Raw genomic sequence first — 23,001 nt, 5'->3', positions numbered from 1 at the left:
CACTGGTTTGTTTCTGTTACTGGAGTTTGGCCTTTGTCTAGAATCTCATGTAAATAGAGTCAAACAGTAGGGAGCTTTTTGTGTCTGGTATCTTCCATTTAATATAAGGCTTTTGAGATTCATCCATGCTGTTGCATGTATCAATAATTATTCAGTTTTCTCTATTTTATGGATGTACTATATAATTTGTTTATTCATCAGATGGTGGACATTTAGATTGTTTCCTGTTTTAGGCTATTATGAGTGAAACAACTTTGAGCATTTACATACAGGCTTTTCCCTGGATATATATGTATTTATTTCTCTTGGATAAATACCTAGGCGTGAAATTGTTAGGTCATAGGATGCGTAGGGGTATTTTTATAAGAAATGGCTAAACTGTTTCCCAAAGTGGCCTCACCATTTAGGGGGAAAATCCAGTGAGTTTCAGTGTGAAATTTCAAACTAAGAAAACTATCCAAATTCTGGAGTTTTAAATTTCTGTTACCAATAAATCTTTGATCTAAAGTGCTTGGCTATTTTTATTACTCAAAGCAATGAGACTCACTGAGGCAACTATCAAGACATCTTGCTGCCTACTGCTGGCAAGGTCCTGGCTAGAGTTCTCTTGGACAGACCTCAGTCCAGCCCTGCCAACCATGTGCTCCCAAAATCACAACGTGGCTGTGGGCCATGGTGCAGTACAGCTGACTTGAGCTTTGCAGCGTGTTTGGATTTAGGAAAGTCAGGGCTTAACTCAGGCTGTATCTTACAAGATTGCAGATTCCAGAACATTCATTTTTCTGGTTAAATGAAGCTGCCACTGAAGAAACAAACCTTATATGTAGGGTTAAAATAGGTTATTTTTAAATTGAAAAGTATCACTGCCAGTAAGTATTTTGGAAGGAAAGTGTAAACAATGGCATCCTAGAACATTATCCTTTGACCTGGTGAAATGATTTGATTAAGTCAGGAGTTCCAGCTCTTGATAGTACTTTTTTTTGGTCATCAGAGTTCTGAAAAATCCTGTATTTAAGAGAATGACATATTTTCAATTTTGTTAGAAAATTAAAAGTGCCTTATTTAGTTCTTGCTTTGAGATGGTGTAGAATAGATTCACATATATTATTATTATTATCGACATCTCATTTTCAACTGCCATTAGTTGAATGCCACACACAATGAGGCCCCATACTAGATCTCTATCTTTAAGCATAACAGATTAAATTAAGATAACTGGAACAGTTTCCTAGAAGACCAAGTACACGACAGCTTTAGCAACGTGCAAGCTTTATCCAATCTGTGATGGAAGTGCACAGGAATTACTCTCTGCTATTAAACAAATTTTGGCAATTTTTAAAAGAAAAAATCTATATAACTATCCTTGAAATTTATAGCACAACACAACAGATAAACTGTCAACCAAGAAGGTGTAAGGTCTCATTTTATTTTCAGAGAAGGCCGAATAACTGCTGGATAAGGATGTTGTTGATGATTCCTCGAACTGGGAGAAAGTTCCAGTGAGACCTGAAATGACTCAACCCCTAGGGATCAGACAGCCTTGAAGTCTACCCACAGAGTAAGCAGACTTGATTTCTTTTGGATTTCTAAAACTTGATCTGATTCTTTGCCATAGCTACCCAGACTGGACACAGTCCCACAGTAATATTTATTTGCACCAAATGCTGTAGTCATTCAGAACCCGTCTAGGATGCCCAAGATTTCAGACACAGCTTATATCTGCACCATAGAGTGATTATAAATCTTAGATTGGAAAACCAAGTTAGTGTGAGGGGTGGGCCAGAAACCTGTAGAAAGTAAGAAGAAATAGAAACGTTATGCAGAGTTTGGAAGGGCATTTCCCTTTGCTTGAACTCTGAATTTTCAAAGTATTGAGACTTTTCAGAAGGGGAAGGCAGAGACAGCTCAGGTCCTAAATACAGTGTTGCCTATTTAGAGAATAGACTGCAAAGCCAGGGTAGAAGGAGTACCTGCAGCTAGTACTGTGGGTGTGAAGAATGGTTTAAAACAGCCAAGACCATCATAGTGGAGTTATGCTGGCTTTCTAAGAGACAAGGCTCAGCTGATATCCATGTTGCTCTTGAGCCTGAGTGTCCAGTTCCAGAGCCTAAGGAGTCTTTTTTCGTTAGGGTCCATCTAGTGAGGCTGAATTGTAATAGTCACAAACTGGGGTTGAAGAGATGTAACTTTATTTCCTTAAACTGATCTCATCTTGCTTTGAAACCTCCACTCTTTCTAATGATAGAAATGATTGAAACAATCAGCAAAACTAAAAGGCAACTGACGGAATGGGAGAAGATATTTGCAAACAATATTTCAGATAAAGGGTTAGTATCCAAAATCTATAAAGAACTTATCAAACTCAACACCCAAAAAACAAATAATTCAGTGAAGAAATGGGCAAAAGACATGAATAGACACTTCTCCAAAGAAGACATCTGGATGGCCAACCGACACATGAAAAAATGCTCAATATCACTCATCATCAGGGAAATACAAATCAAAACCACAATGAAATACCACCTTATACATGTCAGAATGTCTAACATTAACAACTCAGGCAACAACAGATGTTAGCGAGGATGCAGAGAAAGAGGATCTCTTTTGCACTGCTGATGGAAATGCAAGCTGGTGCAGCCACTCTGGAAAACGGTATGGAGGTTCCTCAAAAAATTAAACATAGAACTACCCTACGACCCAGCAATTGCACTACTAGGCATTTATCCAAGGGATACAGATGTCCTGTTTTGAAGGGACACATGTACCCCCCATGTTTCTAGCAGCACTATCAACAATAGCCAAAGTATGGAAAGAGCCCAGATGTCCATCGATGGATGAATGGATAAAGAAAATGTGATATATATATACAATGGAATATTACTTGGCAATCAAAAAGAATGAAATCTTGCCATTTGCAACTACGTGAATGGAACTAAGTGAAATTAGTCAGAGAAAAACAAATATATGACTTCACTCATATGAGGACTTTAAGACACAGAACAGAGGAACATAAGGGAAGGGAAGCAAAAATAATATAAAAACAGGGAGGGGGACAAAACATAAGACACTCTTAAATATGGAGAACAGAGGGTTGCTTGGAGGGGTTGTGGGAGGGGGGATGGGCTAAATGGGTAAGGGTCATTAAGGAATCTGCTCCTGAAATCATTGTTGCACGATATGCTAACTAATTTGGATGTAAATTAAGAAAAGAAAATTAAGGGGCGCCTGGGTGGCGCAGTCGGTTAAGCATCCGACTTCAGCCAGGTCACGATCTCGCGGTCTGTGAGTTCGAGCCCCGCATCAGGCTCTGGGCTGATGGCTCGGAGCCTGGAGCCTGCTTCCGATTCTGTGTCTCCCTCTCTCTCTGTCCCTCCCCCGTTCATGCTCTGTCTCTCTCTGTCCCAAAAAAAAAAAAAAAAAAAAAAAGAAAATTAAAAAAAAAGAAAATGATTAAACTTGCTCATCAAAGTTATCTCTTTTCCAGTTAAAAATTTAGTTGTTTTTTTTTTTTTGAGGTAAATACTGAATGATTCCGCTTATAGAAATATCCAAAGTAATCAAACTCCTAGAAACACAAAGTAGAATGGTGTGGGCCTGGGGCTGCAGGTGGTGGCAGTGGTGGTGGGGAGGGGGAAACGAGGAGGGAGTTGTTCCATGTGTTTATAGTTTCAGTTTTACACAACGGAGAAGTTCTAGAGATCTGTTCCACAACAATGCGAATATAGTTAACCTTACTAAAATGTACACTTAAAAATGTTAAGATGGTAAATTTTATGTCATGTGTCATTTTACACATTTTTAAAATAAAAATAAATTAGAGATCACCAAAAAATTCAGGTTTTGGCGGGGGGCTATTACACTTTTTTCAACATTCCTCATTTCCAAAGGGTTCTCCCCTTATGCCTATTTTGCTTTTCTAAATGAATCTGGAACAGAAAGCCTCACCTAACTTCCTGGTATTGCAGAAGGGTTTTCTGCTCCTTCCCCTCAGGCTTCTTGAGATGATTTGTTTTGCTTAGCCTAAGGGCATCATCCTTTCCTCTTGATGTATCTACTTTAATTTAGCTAGGCTACTTGGTGACTGAGTATCCTGTCTGGTAGCCACTGATACATTGCTGGTTTCACTTAACTTTTGAAGCATTGTGCTGGCACCTGTTGTCAATGTCCACACTATTGCTTCCAGTTATGAGGTCTCTGTACTTTGTCATCCTCATCTGAACCCAGCAGCCTGCCCAGCAGCCCGTTCAATATGCTGCCCCCCCCCCCCCCTTGGAGACCTAGAGGTTCTTAGATACTTTCTCAGAAACTGTCTGGAGAGTTCAGGATCCCATGTGAATGAATGTCCTTTGTTGTAGCCATCTACCAAGTCACCGCTACTTAGCCACTCTGGCATCATACTAGATATAGGACGATGTCAAGCAAAGGAAGTCTCTTAAAGGTTTCTGAGTTTCCATGCTGTACAGGAATCAGGGCACCAGTGTCAGTATTCTGATTCTTTCAGATTTGTCTGTATTTTTCCCCTCTACTTACTTCTCTCAGCCAAGTTTTGACCCCAAAACAGGAGCAAGAATACCTGGATATATTCTTTCACTTTCTTACTCTCTTTCTCTTTCCTTCTGCCCGGAAAAAAAAATTATATCATATCCCAATTTCCTAGTTAGTGTTTTCTCTACTTTCCCAGGGACAATGAGCCTCAGCCTCATGGTTTACCCTCCTTGACCACAAATCGACTGGGAGAGGAGGGTAAGGAATTACCAAGAAGGAAAAAAAAATTGCGTGGCAAATATTTTTACAATATCTTCACTTCATCTGGGCTTCTTTGTAGATTCTTCTCTTCCTGCTTCTCCATGTCTTGTTCACTCTATTTCTTACATGTTTCTAATTACATTCATTACAACTATTTTTAGTGCCCCAGTAGTGGGTGAGAGTGAAGTTCTAGAATCAAACTACCTCAGTTCACACCTGGTTCTGCTAACTCACCAGCTATGTGAATGTATGAAGTTCCTTAGCTCTCTGTGCTTCAGTTTCTTTACCTGTTAAATAATAGCCCTAACTCTGTAGATGAGGTAATTGTAGAAAAACACTTTGAACAGTGTCTGAAATATAGTAATTACTCAGTTAATGTTAGGTTTTAGGATTTAGACCGTCGTCACTTCTTCTCTAGACTAGTAAAATAGATTTCTAATTTTAATTCATTATCCCTATTTCTACCCCTAGACGTCTTCATTTATACTGTTATATAGAATTCAGAGGATCTGAGAATTATGTGGGAGAAATTATATCTTTATTTACCTCTTATTTAACCAAAATTTGGCATTTCTTTCTATTCTGCACGTAGGCTTGAAAGCACAAAATTTATATGTGTGGCCATGTCACCAACAGAAATCACAAATATTTTGTGTCACATTGTAGTTTTTGCAAGTATCTCATTTATGGCCGTCACGACTTTTAAATTATGATAGTTATTCATCTCGCTACTAGGTGTTGTTATTTATTTCATTAAGTTCTTGTGTTATCAGATTTATTATATTACATTTAAAGTACTTTTATAATTACAATTTAAGCCATTATTTTGAGAAGGGATATACAGGCTTCACCAGACATCAAAGGGACCTTGGCACAAAAGAGGTTAAAATACCTTATTTGAAGTAGGTTTTTTAAAAAAACTTATATCTAACCATTTTGCTTCCTGATTAAAATCTTTCACAAGCTCTCATCACTGACCATATTAAAGCACGAACTCCTTAAGAAGATATACAAGGCATATACTGTATGTTCAGTATATCCTTGAGGCCCTATTGTCCCTCCAACCATCCTGAAATAGTCTCAGGACCTGGAAGGCATCATGCTCTTCCATGCCTGCATGTGTGTGCATGGGGGGGGGGGGGGGGGGCTGGGAGGGGGAGGAAGTTGTTTTGGAATGCTCTTCTTCCTTCTTCTTCCTCATTTATTCCTTCTCCTTGTTCATCCAACAGACTTTTACTCATCATTAAAGACATGCTGACATCATCTCCTCCTTCAGGTCCTCAGTGAACTCCCAGTATGACTGAGGTGACCTTCCTCTCCTCTCCCACAGCACCATGTGTAGACCACTTTTCACATTTTATTAAATTTGTTTACTTTTCTGCTTTCACTAGATTGTGAGTTCCTTGAGTGAGAGCCATGATTTATGCATCTCCTCTCCTCTCTCGGCTCCTGCAGTAGTATCTAGGACTCAATGAATGGGTAAAATCCGATCGGGTATCACACAAATATCAACAGAATTGATATTATCTCAGAGGAAAAGCACCAGAGACATACTGAATTATTTTCATGCCCTCCTTTTCCGATAATAGTAGGGGGGAAACGTTGCTTCTTTGGGAAGCTGAATGATACACCCTTTGAGAAGGATGGTGTAACTGTGGAGAAGCTTTGTTACTTTGTAGGGGAAGGATATGTGTAATATTTTTCCTCTGAGGTCCTGGGAGAAAGGGATCTTGGCTTGGCATCTGTAGAGGTAAGGGACACTATCCTGGAAGGATTTGATTGTTGTGGGCTAAATATCCCACACCTAAAGTGAAGTAGGAATTAACATATGACAATAGAAGACTTAACATTTTTGAGGGAATAAATGGATGAATATATGAGAAGGGCTGCAGCCGGTCATTTCTGACCAGACAGAAACACTGTTGCCAATCATTCTACTGTTTTCACATTCATCTGTACTGGTTATGGTTAGATTTCAAGAGAGTGCCTGATTTGACACTTAGGCATCCTGTGTTATTGCTTAATTTTATGGAAATAACTTTTTGGATCTAAGGATCTATGTGGTCAAGATAAGTGTCTGTTATGCACCATTCCACATTTCAAATAACTCTCGTGGGAAAGATAGTATAAATGATGACAGCTGAATAATCATCTTTATCTGAAGGAAAATAAATTGGACACTATGCCAAAATGGAGTTGAGATGGATTAAAGATTTTTAAAGTAAATAAGCCATAAAAATATTAGAAAATATAAGATGCATTCTAAAATATAAAGACATAGTGGAAAAGGCCTTTCTGAGTACGAAACAAAAATGGAAAGCCATAAAAAAAGACTAAAATATGTGACATCATACAAACACTTAAATTCTGTGTTAAAACACACACACACACACACACACACACACACACACACACACACAAGAAACCACAGTCAAAAGGCAAAATAAAAATCTGAAGTAGTGGTAGCTAATTTCTTAACTACGTAGATTTAAAAAAATACTACCAACCTAATAGAAAAAGTGAGCAAAAGAGAAAAACAGTTACCAGAAAAGGAAGTACAAATGATTCTTAAACATAAAAAAATTAATCATCTCAGTCAAAATAAGAAAAATGCAATTAAAATCATGATCAGATACCATTTTTCACCTATCAGACTAGAAATAGGAAGGGAAAATATGTAATCTCCTACATTATTAATGGAAATATAAATTGGTACAACATAACCAATTTGTGTTTAGAGAACATAAATGGGGAATATATATTAAATTAAGGAAAATCATATCCTTTGACTCTGCAAAAAGAATTTTCACACACGCATGCACATACACACACACTCCCTTCTTTCAGTCTACATGGATATTGTCATGCAAACTGCAGCAACCATGTTGTACCATACAAGGTGATAGCGTTAAGGCCCAGCAAACACTGAGAGGATGACAGAGAGGTAGAAGGAGTCTAACTCTTCACTGATATTATTAAGCTACGGATCTTGCTGTACCTAGAGCTGCCTTACATCTGCACTTATACAAGAAAACACATTTTCTACTGCTTCAGCTATATTTGAATTGCGGTTTCTGTTACTTACAGCTGAAAGTATTTTAAATAAATAAGGAAATATGTGTGTACATATATGCATCATGTATATATCTATACACACACGTCTTTAAATTTGAGTATGCTATTGTGAAATCTATCATAATCAATGTAACCATACCTTATTGTTGGAATATGTTATTAATTACCCATTTTTAAAAATAATAATATTGTGATTTTACAAAAATGTTTATACCTTTGTTTTCTTTGAGTAAAATTTTAGAAATAAAATCACTGTATGGAAACTTTAAGGGTCTTGTTAGATATTGGAAGGCAACTGGTCAGGCAATGTGTAGAGTGTTCATTTCTGATCACCCTTACTAATAACACTAGATATTAACATAAAAATGTGCTGCATTTGTAAATGAAAGGATAAGTAATTTTAATTTACATTTTTATTATTAGTGAGAATGAACACTGTGATTTATTAAAAAGGTTACATTTTTCCAGAGGGTGCTTTTCAGATCAGAATCACAAAAAATAAAATAAAATAAGATTGCAAGTATCTAGCAAAATTTTAAGTCCAAGAGTATAGGGTTCAGGAATGAAATATAAAGGGTTAGTACATAGATTTGGTCAGCCAGAACTTATCACTACATCTTCTCACATAAAGATCTCATGAGCTGATGATTGGAGTGAATTTGTTGGGAAGAGAGAAGCTTCAGTCATTAGTCTCTTTTGGTGCCCTATCTCACAGGCTGAGCTGGACATAAGGAGGAGAAACACAATCCTCCTCTAAGTATGGAGATTTGACCATAGGGGGATATTGTGCATCATTTTCTGGGTGAGGTCCAGGGAGGTGATAAATATTATTAATGCAGTCCCCATCAACATTATAATGTTGCATCTATAAAGTAGAAATGGTAATATATCACAAGGGGATTTGAGCTAAAAGCTGACATAAGTTGTGTAACAATTAGAAAGTCATATTTTTTCACTTTTGAGCTAATGACTGAAAACTTGTACGACTACATTTGCATTTGTATTTCTTCCATTATGTATGAATCTCTTAGTCACTTATTAGTCACGAGCATCTCTGAACTCAACTTCTTCATTTTATTTTTTTTAAGAATATGGGTTTTTTTTGTTTTTTTAATGTTATTTATTTTTGAGAGAAAGAAAGACAGAGCACAAGTGGGGGAGGGGCAGAGACAGTGGGGAACACAAGACCAGAGGCAGGTTCTGCACTCACAGCAGAGAGCTCCAAGTGGGGCTCAAACTCATGAACCGTGAGAGCATGATCTGAGCCGAAGTCGGACACTTAACTGACTGAGCCACTCAGGTGCCCCTCATCTTCTTCATTTTAAAAATGGAGATAAAAAGGGGTGCCTGGGTGGCTCAGTCGGTTAAGCGTCCAACTCTTGATTTCAGCTCAGGTCATGATCTCACGGTTCATGGGATTGAGCCCTGTATCAGGCTCTGCACTGGCAGCACAGAGCCTGCTTAGGATTCTCTCTCTCTCTATCTCTCTCTCTCTGTCCCTCCCCCACTCTCTCTCTTAAAATAAATAAAAATGTAGATAATAATATCTATATAATATGCTTTCTTATTGTAAATAAATGCTCCTGCTTCTTGGATCCTATGGGTGGTTTATTTGTTGCCAAGATGAATAGAGTATATGGGAGCCAAGTACACTAACTAGGTAATATACCTAGTCAGCAATTATATGTATTGTGTCAACACAGTATACATTGTGTCAACAGATATAAAGCCATATTCCAGGCTCTGGCATACATTCTGCCCTGCAATGACACCACTCTCTTTGGCCAGTACCAGGAATCTGTAGTCAAACACCTGGTCAAGCAAGGTGGGGGCTTAATGTTGATAGTCTACCCACCTTTATCAGCAAAGAAGAGAGCTCCTCTGGCACTGCAGTTGCAGGACTGTTTCTTCCAGGAGAGTCCCACTTGCGGTGTTTCGGTCATAGGAGTACATCTTGGCCTATGAGTAGATGAGAACCCAGCCTGATTCCCATCAATCAGTCCTATGCAACTTCCTCGGAATTTTGTCTGATTCTGGAGCTATAAAAATCTTCAGTTTGCTGTAATACACAGGTTCTGGTAGATTCTAGTCTTTGGGACAATATTGCTGGCTGCCAAGGCACATCTACAAGTGGGGAGGACTACCCTCATCTACTTTTTTTTGTTATAATTTCTATCCCATGGCACCTGGCCTGGTTTAGAGCCCATGATGACCTAAGGTTCATTAATAGAATCCTTTACTTAGGGTACAGGCAAGCATATAACTCATGCCATTACTTGAGTAATGAGCTGCTGAGAAGTATGAAGCTTTTCAGGAAGATATTCTTGGAGCTTGAAGCCAAGTAGTTGCCTCAATGACTGCCTGATTGTTTCCGTTTAACAATTTGGATTTTCTCCCACAGTCACTTCAGTGTGCTCAGTAAATTGGTGTTTTATGCTTGATTTTTACTTTCAGAATTCTGTCTCAGCATTATGAGGATCTGATGTCATGATGTAGGCAAACGTTCTTGTATTGACATGTTTTGTTTTTGGCTGGTGGAGGATGCCAGAATTCTGAGTTCCATGGGAATAGAGCCAAGAGACGTTTGGCTTCTCAGTTGGAGTTAGTGTCCGTGGGAGCGGATCTGGGAAAGTCTTGTAGAGGATCCATGGCCAAAACCGCATAATCAAATTTTGTTCTGAATAGGGTCCTTCATAAGATGTTAGAAAAAAAAAGAACATAACACTTATTGGAAAAATTTTTTCGTAATAGAATAATCTTGAATGGTTAGGGAAAATAAAGAAGTTACTTAGTAGTTTCATCTGTTTGAATTTTAAAGTTACCTTTATGATTAATTGAATCAAAATTGCTGTTGTTCCTTCTTAGGAGAACTTTTCAACATCTCAAGATCAGAATCTGGGAATATGATTTAGATCTCTATAACTTAAATCTAGTGAATCGTGTTTTGCCTAGAGTGCATATGTAGAACTAATAAAATAAAATTTTGTTAAGTCAATTTTTTTAAGAAAGTACATAGGTATGTGTTGCTGAATAAAAAATTACCTTTATTATGGAGCAGAAATAATAGCGTTACATTGTTAAAAACTTTTCTGTCTTACAGTAACCCAAAACCAGAATCAATGAAACTAAACATGCACACCTTTGCTTACTGCCAAGCTATGCATTTCTGTATCAGGAATGTTTAGTGTAATGTTCCACCATAGCTGACGTGATGTATGGCTGCCTGTATGACTTTTATAGCAGATTATTAGAGAGTTGTTTATCATTATTACACATACATTTTATGCCTGTCAAATGAAATAGGCAGCTTCATATATAAAATCTTATGTTCAAGAGTATCCTGTGTTCTTGACAGGATATAATATTCATTGAGTTATTTTTATAGGTAACCTAGTAAAATAAATGTAAATATTCCCTCCATTTAATGTTTAAATGGCAAGAAAGATAATTTTGCTATAAATCATGCATGCTAATTACAATGTGTTCATTTTCCAAAGACATTCTCTGTAAAATTCCATCCAGACGTGAATGAACTAAATTTAGTATCATTTTGCATTGTTTGACATCTTACACAGAGATGACCCAAATGAATGTAGTTTACTTTGATATGTTTTGCAATGTGTAAACTAGAACTGAGTGACCATGGAAATGAAATTTAACACTATACATGTAAGTATATGTACTTGCCAGGCAAGTCATGGTTGCATATCACATCTTAGCCTATGGTTTAATTCTTAGTTGTATCATAGGGTAGTATTCATGTGTCTTATTTTAGGAACCACATGCGAAGTAACCGCTTGAGCTAAAGCCAACCCAACATGTGTCTTATTTTAAAACATGATCATCTGATGGGGTGCCTAGATGGCTCAGTCGGTTAATCATCCGACTTTGGCCCAGGTCACAATCTTGCAGTTCATAGGTTCAAGCCCTGTGTCAGGCTCTGTGCTGACATCTCAGGGCCTGGTGCCTGCTTTGGACTCTGTGTCTCCCTCTCTCTCTGCCCCTCCCCTGCTTGTGTTCTGTCTCTCTCTCTCAAAAATAAACTTTAAAAAAAGTGATCATCTGATATTTTAAATGAATTTTTTAACATACTACACTTTTAATAAGTACTATTGGAATGATCAAACAAGTGTAACTGATCTAGATTCCTATTTCTTATATAATCAAAATACAAATATAAATGCTATGTTTCCTTGGCCATTTGATTAATTTTGTTTAGCCTCAGTTCCCACTATGAAATGAGTGTTACAATGATAATAGTTAACTTTCAGCAATATGAAGATGAAATTACATCATTAATGTGAAAGCACTTTGAAAACTGTTAATTATTAATTTATTATTAATTTACTTGTTATTACTATATACAATAAAGTAATGGATTTAAGTGCATAGTACCATAGATTTCCCATTAGAGACTATCTATCCAGGAAAATCTTCAGGTCGATAAAATTTATTTAAATAGATGTAAATTGTGATAATCCTATGAACATTTATTTAGTGTCTTGTATTGACTTTTCCCAGCAAGCAAACCATGACTTAGAGCTTCTTGTTTGTTTTTAGCTCTCCTGCATTTTGTCCTCTGGAATCATTCTTCCCACTCTGACCCACCCTTCATTTCTCTCTAGCATTTTAGAGCTCTTGTCTCAGTTCTTGAACCAATTCGCTTTACAACTTTGGGCAACCCTCTCTCTAGACCTCAATTCTGTCATATATAAATCAGATGATTTCTAAGGTTTGTTCCAGACCTCACATAACACTGACCCATTTCCACCTCTCTGTGCCCATTTCTGTGCTATGCTAATCACCCTGTCTTTGTCCTCCTTCTCATTAATACCAGCTCTATTCTCCCCCACTAAAATGCAGCCCCAGAGCCTTTTGCAGAAGCCAACACTAAATCCAGTAAGGACATATTACAACATATAAACATTAAAAAATATATAGCTTCACTCTTCCATTAGGGCTTGGTGAAGAATTGTAACCAGAGCAATAAATTTTGTTAAACTGCTCTTAGTTCACATCCAGGCTGGCCACTGAGATACCTCCCATTGTCACAGATCCTCAAGGTTTTCTCTCCTGTTAACTGGGAACAATAATGTCTTATGTACTGAGCATGTCACAAAAGTGCGTGGCACAAATGTGGTGCTCAATAAATATTACCATCTCATACCCTCCTAATTCTGATACCCACACATCACTAGTCCTGATGATATCCTAATTTTGTTTTTGAAACATAAAAAGAATATGCTTCTATAATTTGAAGTCCATTTTATTTAGTTATCTAGTTTAACCTATCATAGAGTTGCCAGTTGGTGATTGGATAGTCTTTAAGAAACAAAATGTTTTTGTAAATAATAAGGGTTTTAGCACATTAAGACATCCAGGCTGATTTGAAATTTATATTCCTTTTGTAACACTCAAATTGTTTAACAAGTAAAACTAATTAATTGGGAAACAGCCATGATAAATATATTTTATTACTTCATAAATGATATTTATCTTAGGAAGAAAAATACAAGATCCCTCCCAAGCGTTTATAAACTAGGTTCTACGGATGCACTCTAGGAAGGCCCTAAATTCCCTGAAATTATATGCAAAGTTGTGAGTTTTATTTCTTCTGGTGAGACTGTCTTTAGTTTTCAACAGATTTCAAAAGGGTCATTGACATCCTAAAATGTGTCTGTCATGATTTAAAGTGAAATAAATTTGTTTTCATTTTTAGGGTTGAGTAATTTGGCTCTAATTTAAATACTGTCAATATCAAATGACAGCCTTCTTTTAAGAAAATAAGGTTCTATACAAAAGTGTAAAAACCAACTTGAATACAAAAAGGACTGTTGAGTTTGGAAGGGTTTTTGTTTTTATATTCATGTATGCGTGTATGTATGTATTTTTAACTACTATAGGTCTGTAGGAAGTATGAGAAGTCTTACAAAACAGTTAGAATATTAAAACTGATGCACTGATTGAACTTTACATGATGTTTTCTGAAAATCCCAGAGGTTACTATGATACCACAAGTGGATATTCTTGAGGTTCTGACAATGAAAGTTATGAGTACTCTTGCCATTTCTAAGACCTTAGCAAAATAGAAAAGGAAATGCCTAGGTCCTGTCACAAAAGAGATTGATCCTGCTGCTTTCTTTCATGATCATATGGGCTTCAAAGAGGGCTACCACACAGTGAAGCTGGTGTGATCCTGGGGCTCCTTGGTAAAGGTGAGTATAAAGATTGGGGAGTCCTGTGACTGAGTCTTTAGAAACCAAGGGTGTTTGTTCCTCCCATGACAGAGACCAAGGTCCCCAGTTATTTGTACTCCAGAGCCCAAGGTACGTGAATGGGCCAACTAACCCAGACTTTGGGATCAGGTGTATCCATGGCCCTAGAAGAAGTAGGTTCTGGTGTGTGTGTAACTGAAAGTGGCCTCTCCCCATCACCATAGTTGGTCCTTCACTCAACAGGGGCAACCCCCTCACAGCTCTAGACTGGTCAATGTTAAATATATTCATGCTAAAGTTAGAAAAAGTTCTACACTTAGTTTGTATGAGTGTAAATTGCTGTAGTATCATTGGTGGTTAAAAATTACATTTACATTAATTATAAATTACTTATTTAGGAACCATAACACTAGACAGAATTTTGATTACCTCTTCTATTAGACTTAGAGACTGCTTTATAGCAAAGTTACTAAGCTACTGAGGGTGTACTGAAGAGAGTCCACTTCAAAGACATTACATACAGTGTTACACTTAAGGATTTCTAGGTACTTTATAATTGTTTTTCAATTCAATTTGAAAATTGGTGCCCCCAAAGTTCAAATAAACGTTCCAGTATAATTAAATGCTAAGAAAAATAAATTCAGCTTCTCCGTGTCCCTGTGGCTTCAGTAGAACTTGTAACTCTAGGACTATATACCCTTGCCAACAGCAATGCATTTGGAAATTGAACCTATGAAAACATATAAATAGTTTTCAGGTCAAGATAAAGAGAAATGAAACAAGTATAACTAGTTCTTGCTTTCGTATATTTAAAGCAACTTGACCAGAACCAATTTAATGGGAATTTCACTTATGAGAACTTGAGCAGCAGACTTACAATTCCTAACCCAAACTTTTCTGCTAAACCATTAGACTTTTATAATAAAGTGAAATCAGAAATGCAGAATTAACCATTATAACATAAAACTTGTCTTTCAAAAACGGTGAAAACACTTTAATATAATTTAGATTGTTTCTACACATTAGATGTAGGAAATAATTTCACTTAGTCATAAGTACAATGAATTTGATTAACAAAATCCTAATTTACAAAATAGAAGTAAATATATGCAGAAATATATTCATTATCAAATTATAAAATAAAATTAACAATTCTTGTTAAGATATCATCAGTTTATTATTTTGCATTTCAGATAATAGAGTTAAATCATTTTGGTATGCTTAATAATATTTATAAGTATTAAAATAATGGAACGTTGAGATTTGAATACAATGACAGTAAACCATTGAAATTTCACATTCACATTATACAGCCATCCTGAATCCATAAGTGAATGTTAATAATGTAAAAAAATATAAAATGATTGTAATATAACCATCTAACCATTACCATATGGAGTTTTAAGACCACTATTTAATTTGCTAATTTGCTCTGAAATATAAGCAGTTGCTTTTCTGTGATCCATGACATGTCTTTGTGCCTTAAGACTTAATTTGAAATGTCCTTACCGTAAAAATATACCAAAGTAAATAAAAAAGGAGACACTTATTTACAAAACAATATTGTATACATATTACATAAATGCAATTGTTTCAAAGTCTTTTTATACAATATTGATAGAATCAGTCATTTCCATTATTTTATCATAAAAACTGCAGTGTTGCAAAGGCAGGCTGTAATTTTGAAATTCTGATTAAAAGCAAATACTTTTTGGCTGCCTTTTAAGATAATGCAGTTTCTTCAAGTATGCTACAGAATTGAATGCTGACCTCTAGAAAAATGATTCTTCTTTCATTAAAGAAAATCCATTCCCCATTTGGAGGTGTATGACAATGCACCTTAAGAAAGGAGAAACTTACTATTTTACTGAATGTTTTTTATTCGAGAAACCCGATAATATCGGCCATTCAGCCTATTGTATTAGCACCATTGGCATGGATTGTTAGTGTACTGTACAGATCATAATAGGGATGGGGACTTGCAAATGGTGTACCACCCCTATTTTTGTGGAATTTCATCTTACCAGTATGCTATCGTACAATATAAATTCAAGTGTTGGAGGATGATTCAAATGACAGTATTTAACAATCCTGCATTTTACCAATACTACATACAGATTTTACTGTAGATATTAAATGATACCATAAAGAAATAGACTTTAAAGCACACTCCTTTAATTCATGAGAACACAAGGAGAATTGCTTTCATTTACCTAGATATGTTGTAATACATATGAACATAAAAGTAATTTGATCTCCTCGTTCAAAAACTCTGGAAATCATAAGACTTTTTGTTGCATGATTTATTTTGATGGTTAAATGCCAACCATTGCATATATTCTCTCTTTTAGTCCATATACTGAGCTTGTGCGTAAGTAACTGTAGCATACTCAAGGCTTATAGCCTGTGGTACATAATTTCACAGTTTCAAAATTGTTGAGGGGAAGGCCTTCCATATTTTAGGAAGTTATGAACCAAATGTAAATCTCATGAGCACCCACAGCGATCTACTACCATGGCTGGAATTTTCCCATATATTATTTGTTCTTTGCCATTAAAATATAGCATATTAATTGGAGACATCTTGGTGGGAGTACAGCAGGGACCTGCTGAACCTCTGGGGTTTGCTTGGTGTACAAGATGAGTATGAGGATATTTTTGTAAAAACACAAATTCACACTCTCCAGAGCAGTAATTGGCCTTATATCTTTTGGGTGCAATAATCCAATCCCATCCAAAAGCTTCAAAATCCACAGTGAGAGGGTAACGACAGCACCGAGATTCTGTTGAGTGCTCATCACAGTCAAGCCCAAAATCTCGTCTGGATCTCTTTGGTGTGTCTGTCACCTTGACTTCTAAAAAGGGATTCTGCATGAGAAGGAAAAGAACAATCAGTAATATTAATAGGTCCTGAAACACTTTCCTACTTCAAGAAGTCATTCTTGAAGAAATTAATCATTTTGCTCATACCACATTTATTTTTTAAAGGCACAGCATTAAGGATTTTAATTTACACTAGGCGTGATTCTTCCCTTGTGGCTCATAAGAACATAGCAACAATGCTAATTCTCCTGTGGTCAGATCTATGTCTTTTTAATTTCTGTGTTTACTGGTTTGAGTATCTGAATGCCTGGCACATAACAGGTACTCTGAAAATATTTATGGGAAGGAAGGGACAGAGGGAGTAGAGTCAAGGAGGAGGGAGGACAGCAGGGATGAAGAAAGCAGTTAGTTCTCTCTCTTCTAATTAAATATGTTGGCTAAATGTGTCTGATGACTTCTGGAGGGATAAGTATATTCATCCATCCTCTGTTCCCTAGATCTTTAATTGGGAAAACTTGCTATTAAAGCCAGAGCAAAATAGTTCCCTCCCAGCCCTTTATGGATTGTAATAGGAAAAAGAGAGGTAGGGTAATGAAGGTGGTAGTATGCATACTGGGTTGGAAAGAAAAACTCTGAGGAAGAGAGGGACAGATTCAGAAGATACAAAAAATATTTCATTTTATTTTTTCACTGAATGTTTCTATTCATATATTTAAACAATAATTTGCTAGTTCTTCCCTTGCCCCAATCTTTTAATGCATTTGAGACTTATCTTTTTATATGGAAAGATCTGAGGAGTATGTCATATTAATAATTATGTTTAACTTGTTTAATAATAATCTGTTTAATAATAATTTAAACTTCTGTCACATTACCAACTTTGATCATTAAAATACTACCCATAAAAAGTACTTTCTTAAATAATTAATAATGGTTTTTATCCTATATCAAAATCAAAATCAAAATCGACTTGGTAATTATTGTTACTTAATATTATAAAAAATCACATCATTTTGTGAGTCAATCACCTGTCATGTAGCATATTTAAAGAAACATATATCATTTGGAAAACTATATAATATTTTAAAGAATATGTTTTGATTTAAAGTAGATCTGACCTTGGGACCTCATCAAAATAAAAAGCTTCTGGAGAGCAAAGGAAACAATCAGCAAAACTAAAAGGCAACCGACAGAATGGGAGAAGATATTTGCAAACGACATATCAGATAAAGGGTTAGTATAGAAAATCTATAAAGAACTTATCAAACTCAACACCCAAAAAACAAATCATCCAGTGAAGAAATGGGCAAAAGACATGAATAGACACTTCTCCAAAGAAGACATCCAGATGGCCAACTGACACAGGAAAAAATGCTCAACATCACTCATCATCAGGGAAATACAAATCAAAACCACAATGAGATACCACCTCACACCTGCCAGAATGGCTAACGTTAACAATTCAGGCAACAACAGATGTTGGCGAGGATGAGGATGCAGAGAAAGAGGATCTCTTTTGCATTGTTGGTGGGAATGCAAGCTGGTGCAGCCACTCTGGAAAATGGTATGGAGGTTCCTCAAAAAACTAAAAATAGAACTATCCTACAACCGAGCAATTGCACTACTAGGCATTTATCCAAGGGATACAGGTGTCCTGTTTCGAAGGGACACATGCACCCCCCATGTTTCTAGCAGCACTATCAGCAATAGCCAAAGTATGGAAAGAGCCCAAATGTCCATCGGCAGATGAATGGATAAGGAAAATGTGATATATATATACCATGGAGTATTACTCGCCAATCAAAAAGAATGAAATCTTGCCATTTGCAACTACATGGATGGGACTGGAGGGTATTATGCTAAGCAAAATTAGTCAGAGAAAGACAAATATCATATGACTTCACTCATGTGAGGACTTTAAGAGACAAAACAGGTGAACATAAGGGAAGGGAAACAAAAATAATATAAAAACAGGGAGGGGGACAAAACAAGAGACTCTTAAATATGGAGAACAAACTGAGGATTACTGGAGAGGTTGTGGAAGGGGGGATGGGCTAAATGAGGAAGGGTCATTAAGGAATCTACTCCTGAAATCGTTGAACTATATGCTAACTAATTTGGATGTAAATTAAAAAAAAAATAAAACTAAAAAAATAAAGTAGATCTGACTTAATAATTATATACTTCTTTAAAACCAAGACCATTTAAAGACTAAAAAGATAGCATTTATTGTTTGCAAGTATGATGTTTTGTTCTAAATTATGTCAATAGGTTTCAGAAGTAAAAAGTGTGGTCACATTAAATAAGTTTGTGAAAGCAGAACAGTGAGTAACTCTAAACTTATACTAGGGTTTAAAATGGTTTTTATAAAATTTATAATATATGAAGTATTGTCATCTGCTTGGTCTGATATTAAATTAGTTGGCATCACCTAAGTAAACCCTTGCACAAAAATGGTAAGGCAGCTTCGAAATAAGCTAGGTGACAAATGTTAAGTAGCCTGGAAATTTAAATTTCATTAGGGGTAATTCACAAAGTAATCTACATGTACATCAGTCAACAGTCTACAAAATAATAAACATATTTATTATGAGGAACCTTGAAAATGATACATTTAATAAGATATAGGCCTAAACGTATCATACTATAAATATCATATTTATGTAAACATATATAAACATATCATGCTATAAATACAAGCATTTTATTTTAATTATAATGTTTCAAGTTTGTTTTTTCTGCTTTTCTAAACCAAAAAATTTCAACATATTTGGCACTTTTCTGGGATAAAAAGATATGTTTAAATTTGTTGGCTATGTAGTAGAATCCACTATGAAGATTTCATGTTTTTATCCATGAAATCATGTAGCATATCAATGAAAAGCACTTTATATTTCATCCCCGCTTCTAAAGAACTCCCTAAGAAGTTAAGGACTATGGCATAACTGTTTTTTTTAATCCTCATGCAAAATAAAAGTATCAAGAGGGTGTTTCATAGGATATGAAATTAGACACCTACTTTTTATTGGGTACAGAGCTACCATTGGAGTAAGATACTTTTGTCTGGTTTATGAGCATAGGAAATGGGTAGTGATTTTTCCACTATTATTCATTCACATGATGAATCAAAATGTAGCAATGTTTGCTGCTAGATGTTATTTTCAGTTATCACTTACCAGCCCATCTTCTCCTGGTCCTGGGAAGGTTACAGCAAGATCATGACCATTCTCATCTAAAGCTTTGATTTCAATGCCTAAGTTGGATTCAGGCTGTTTGAGCCAATTTTGCAACACTGTCTTCACATCAATGCTCTGCCAAATACCAGTGCCTGGGTTCATGTCAAGTTTCAGAGATCGGATTCCAGTATACCTTGTACCGTCTTTCATGGGTTTGATGAGTCTCAGGATTTGCACAAACACTGTTGTAGGAGTCTTGACGGGTCTCAGATATATCCACAGTTGGGCCTTTACGACTTTATTATATTGTATTTTAGAGCTAAATTTAAAGAAGCAACATTTGGGTTTTCCTTCTGCTTGCATTAGAAGATCAGCTATAAATGAATAAGAAAAGAAAAATAGTTATTGAAATTATTTCTCATAAAAAATGAATAAAAAATTGGTGAGCATTTTTCCCCCATTGGAATAGTGAATGCATATTTTAAAGTGAAAAACCATGTAAGATTTCATTCATAATTCAGAAAAATATCAAAGAAAATAATTACTCTAGCTTTTCAGAATTTTTTAGATATATGTTTTTTCAGCTGTTTATGAGGTATCTGCTCCCTCCCAGAGAACTGTGGGCTAAAGAGAATTCTATGAAAGAATGAGCAGTGGATGAAATTTTAAAATGATGATGATTAGAGAGAACAAGAGACACCGTGGAGGAACATCCACTTAGAATTCTTTGGGAATCTGAGTAGTTACACTTACTGAGCAGCTGTACCAATCAGTCTGGAAGAAGGAACCCTTCCCCCAGGCCTGAATTACCTGGGGACAAGACACGCTGAGCAACTAACTGAGCCCTGGGAATTAGTAGAAAATATAGCACATCTGTTATGTTTTGGCTCTGGAATAGCCCTAAAGGAACAAAACGAATCAGGTAATTAGCACAAAAATGTGAATGTTATATTCAGGCTTATCTCAAAAGTTAGAAAACACGGTCTTTAGAGCCAGGTTGTCGTTGTAAGCAGCACAAGCAGTTTCTTCCCCCCTTTTGTTTTTCCAAGATTGTTTACAAATAAGGTAAATCTACTCCAGGACTAGATAGCAGAGTCTTAAAAGAGAATTATTTGTTGCATTGTAACGTGATTGCCTAATAAGCAAAACAGTATTTGAAACTGTTTTGAGTCAGGTTTCAAGTGTATAAAAGCACTGTTTAGAGCAAGACTGCAGACACATAGCATAAAATCTTTCTTGTCTTGCCTTCTCTGTTAAGATGACTGTCTGCCTTTCCTTGAGTGTCGTTTTGAAATGACTGAAAAAGCAATGGTACAAAATATATTCTCTTTCAGAAGCAAGGTAGATACTACAGGTAATAGTCCTCCTCCCTCATATGAAGAAGAAAACAATATTTTAGAAGGCCATTGAACAATGTGCCTTCCTGGAAACATGCAAACCAGGGACTCTCAACAATAGTGCCGGGGTCAAGGGAGAAGTGGGACTTTGTGAGCCATAACCTGTTTAATTAAAATGTTTATTTCTTAAGCATTTTCTGATAATAAGCTCATGATTATCATTCTGCTATGTCACTTCATCACTGGTCTTACTAATACATTAAATTAAAAAAAACATTTTTTATACTCTCCAGTGTAAAAGCTTTCAAAGTTAAATATTTTAATTTGTAAAGAACATAGAAACACCGTGAGGAGTAGCTTTGAATAACAGAAGTCATTCTAGGCATTTAGCAGAAGACGTTTTTCTCTTTTATTAGAGAAAAAAAAATTGTTATTACAGATGCCTATTTCAGGCAACTAAATGCAATCATGAAATTTCATGTAGGTTTTTAACATTGTAGTATCTCCCAATTGTTGCCTTGCAGGTACCGAGCAGTGAAAGCATAAGCATTTCCTATTTGTCAAATTAAACTAAACATTAATGCCATGAAAACATTTTATTTTATCTCCTTTTGGGTTTTTAGTGCAGCAGATTTCAGTCTCATTAGTAGATTTCCCATGAAATCTTGAAAAAGAGAAACTCTTCCTTCCTACTTACATACAAGCCAACGGCTTGTTAAAAGAGCCTGAAAATAGATCTGTTTTTCATAAACACTAGAACCACAGTCAGCAGAATTGTTGATATACACTAAGAGGGCTACTCACACTCAGTGGGCATGGTAATGATCGTTTCCGTGGTAGCGTGGTAATCGTCGTCTTCCAAAGAGCCATCACTGCTGTCATCTCTCTGGACATCGTACTGATCAATCAGTTCCCGGAGCGGAGGAGCTTTGGGCAAAAGTTGTCTTATAGCATCTTTGCTGATGTTGGGAGCCGTTTCCAGGCGAAGTTTACTGAGGATCTGAATTTTTATGGCTTCTATTCTTGAAGATTTAGTGTTTTGTCTCCAAGTACATGCATTGCACAGCCCCTCTTTTTCCACATTTTCTTTTTGCTCACTGTTCTCATTTAGATCCACTGGACCAGCAACAATCAGCATAAACAGGTAAATATAAACATAGATTTGCAGTTTCTGCATGATTTTAAAATCAATACAATCTTTTTCCTTGTTCTTATTTCTTCCTTTTACTTTTCTTTTGCTTTTGAGTAATGCCAAGCACAATTTTAATGCCTGTACAGTCTGAGAGACAACTTGCCACACCAGTGAATCTTTTATACTGTATTCCAAGTGGCTTTTTATATTCCAACTTTGATGAGACAAGTGTCGTCAGGATCTATGATTGGCTCTTGCTCCACAATGAATCTCGCTGTCAGAGGTTAAAACCCTGTCTGTCACAAGTCACCAAACAGTATTTTGTTACAGTCAAGGGTGAGCTGATTCATTCGACTACTTCATAAAAGAAATAAATCTACAAATAATGAAAGATATATGTGACATTTGAAAAAAAATAAAGTCTATGTTAACAATAATAGAAACTACACTTAAATCTTCTTAATCTTTACATGTGAAACTCAGGTTATAATTTAAAT

The 23,001-nt window shown here is 36.0% G+C and overlaps 1 protein-coding gene across 1 annotated transcript; it reads right to left on the bottom strand.

Annotated features, from left to right (window-relative positions):
- Window positions 1-15,003: 15,003 nt before the first annotated feature.
- MSTN (myostatin) lies at window positions 15,004-22,696 on the bottom strand. Its single transcript, XM_058711326.1, has 3 exons — window positions 22,177-22,696; window positions 20,036-20,409; window positions 15,004-16,904 (listed from the first exon to the last, which is right to left on the bottom strand). Exons 1-3 carry the CDS (start codon window positions 22,547-22,549, stop codon window positions 16,524-16,526), a joined length of 1,128 nt encoding a protein of 375 aa, XP_058567309.1. The 5' UTR covers window positions 22,550-22,696; the 3' UTR covers window positions 15,004-16,523.
- Window positions 22,697-23,001: the final 305 nt, after the last annotated feature.

The sequence above is a fragment of the Neofelis nebulosa genome, chromosome 2, assembly GCF_028018385.1.
Source record: "Neofelis nebulosa isolate mNeoNeb1 chromosome 2, mNeoNeb1.pri, whole genome shotgun sequence".
In the NCBI taxonomy this organism is placed as follows: domain Eukaryota; kingdom Metazoa; phylum Chordata; class Mammalia; order Carnivora; family Felidae; genus Neofelis; species Neofelis nebulosa.
This window is presented reverse-complemented; position numbering and strand designations above follow the sequence as displayed.

What these genes read in the sequence shown, in the direction of transcription:
- MSTN (XM_058711326.1), bottom strand. Translation starts at nt 22,549, where the DNA reads ATGCAGAAACTGCAAATCTATGTTTATATTTACCTGTTTATGCTGATT. An exon ending in CATTACCATGCCCACTGAGT is followed by an intron (nt 20,410 to 22,176) that starts GTGAGTAGCCCT and finishes ATTCATTTATAG; the next exon opens with CTGATCTTCTAATGCAAGCA. An exon ending in GACCAGGAGAAGATGGGCTG is followed by an intron (nt 16,905 to 20,035) that starts GTAAGTGATAAC and finishes CTTCTCATGCAG; the next exon opens with AATCCCTTTTTAGAAGTCAA.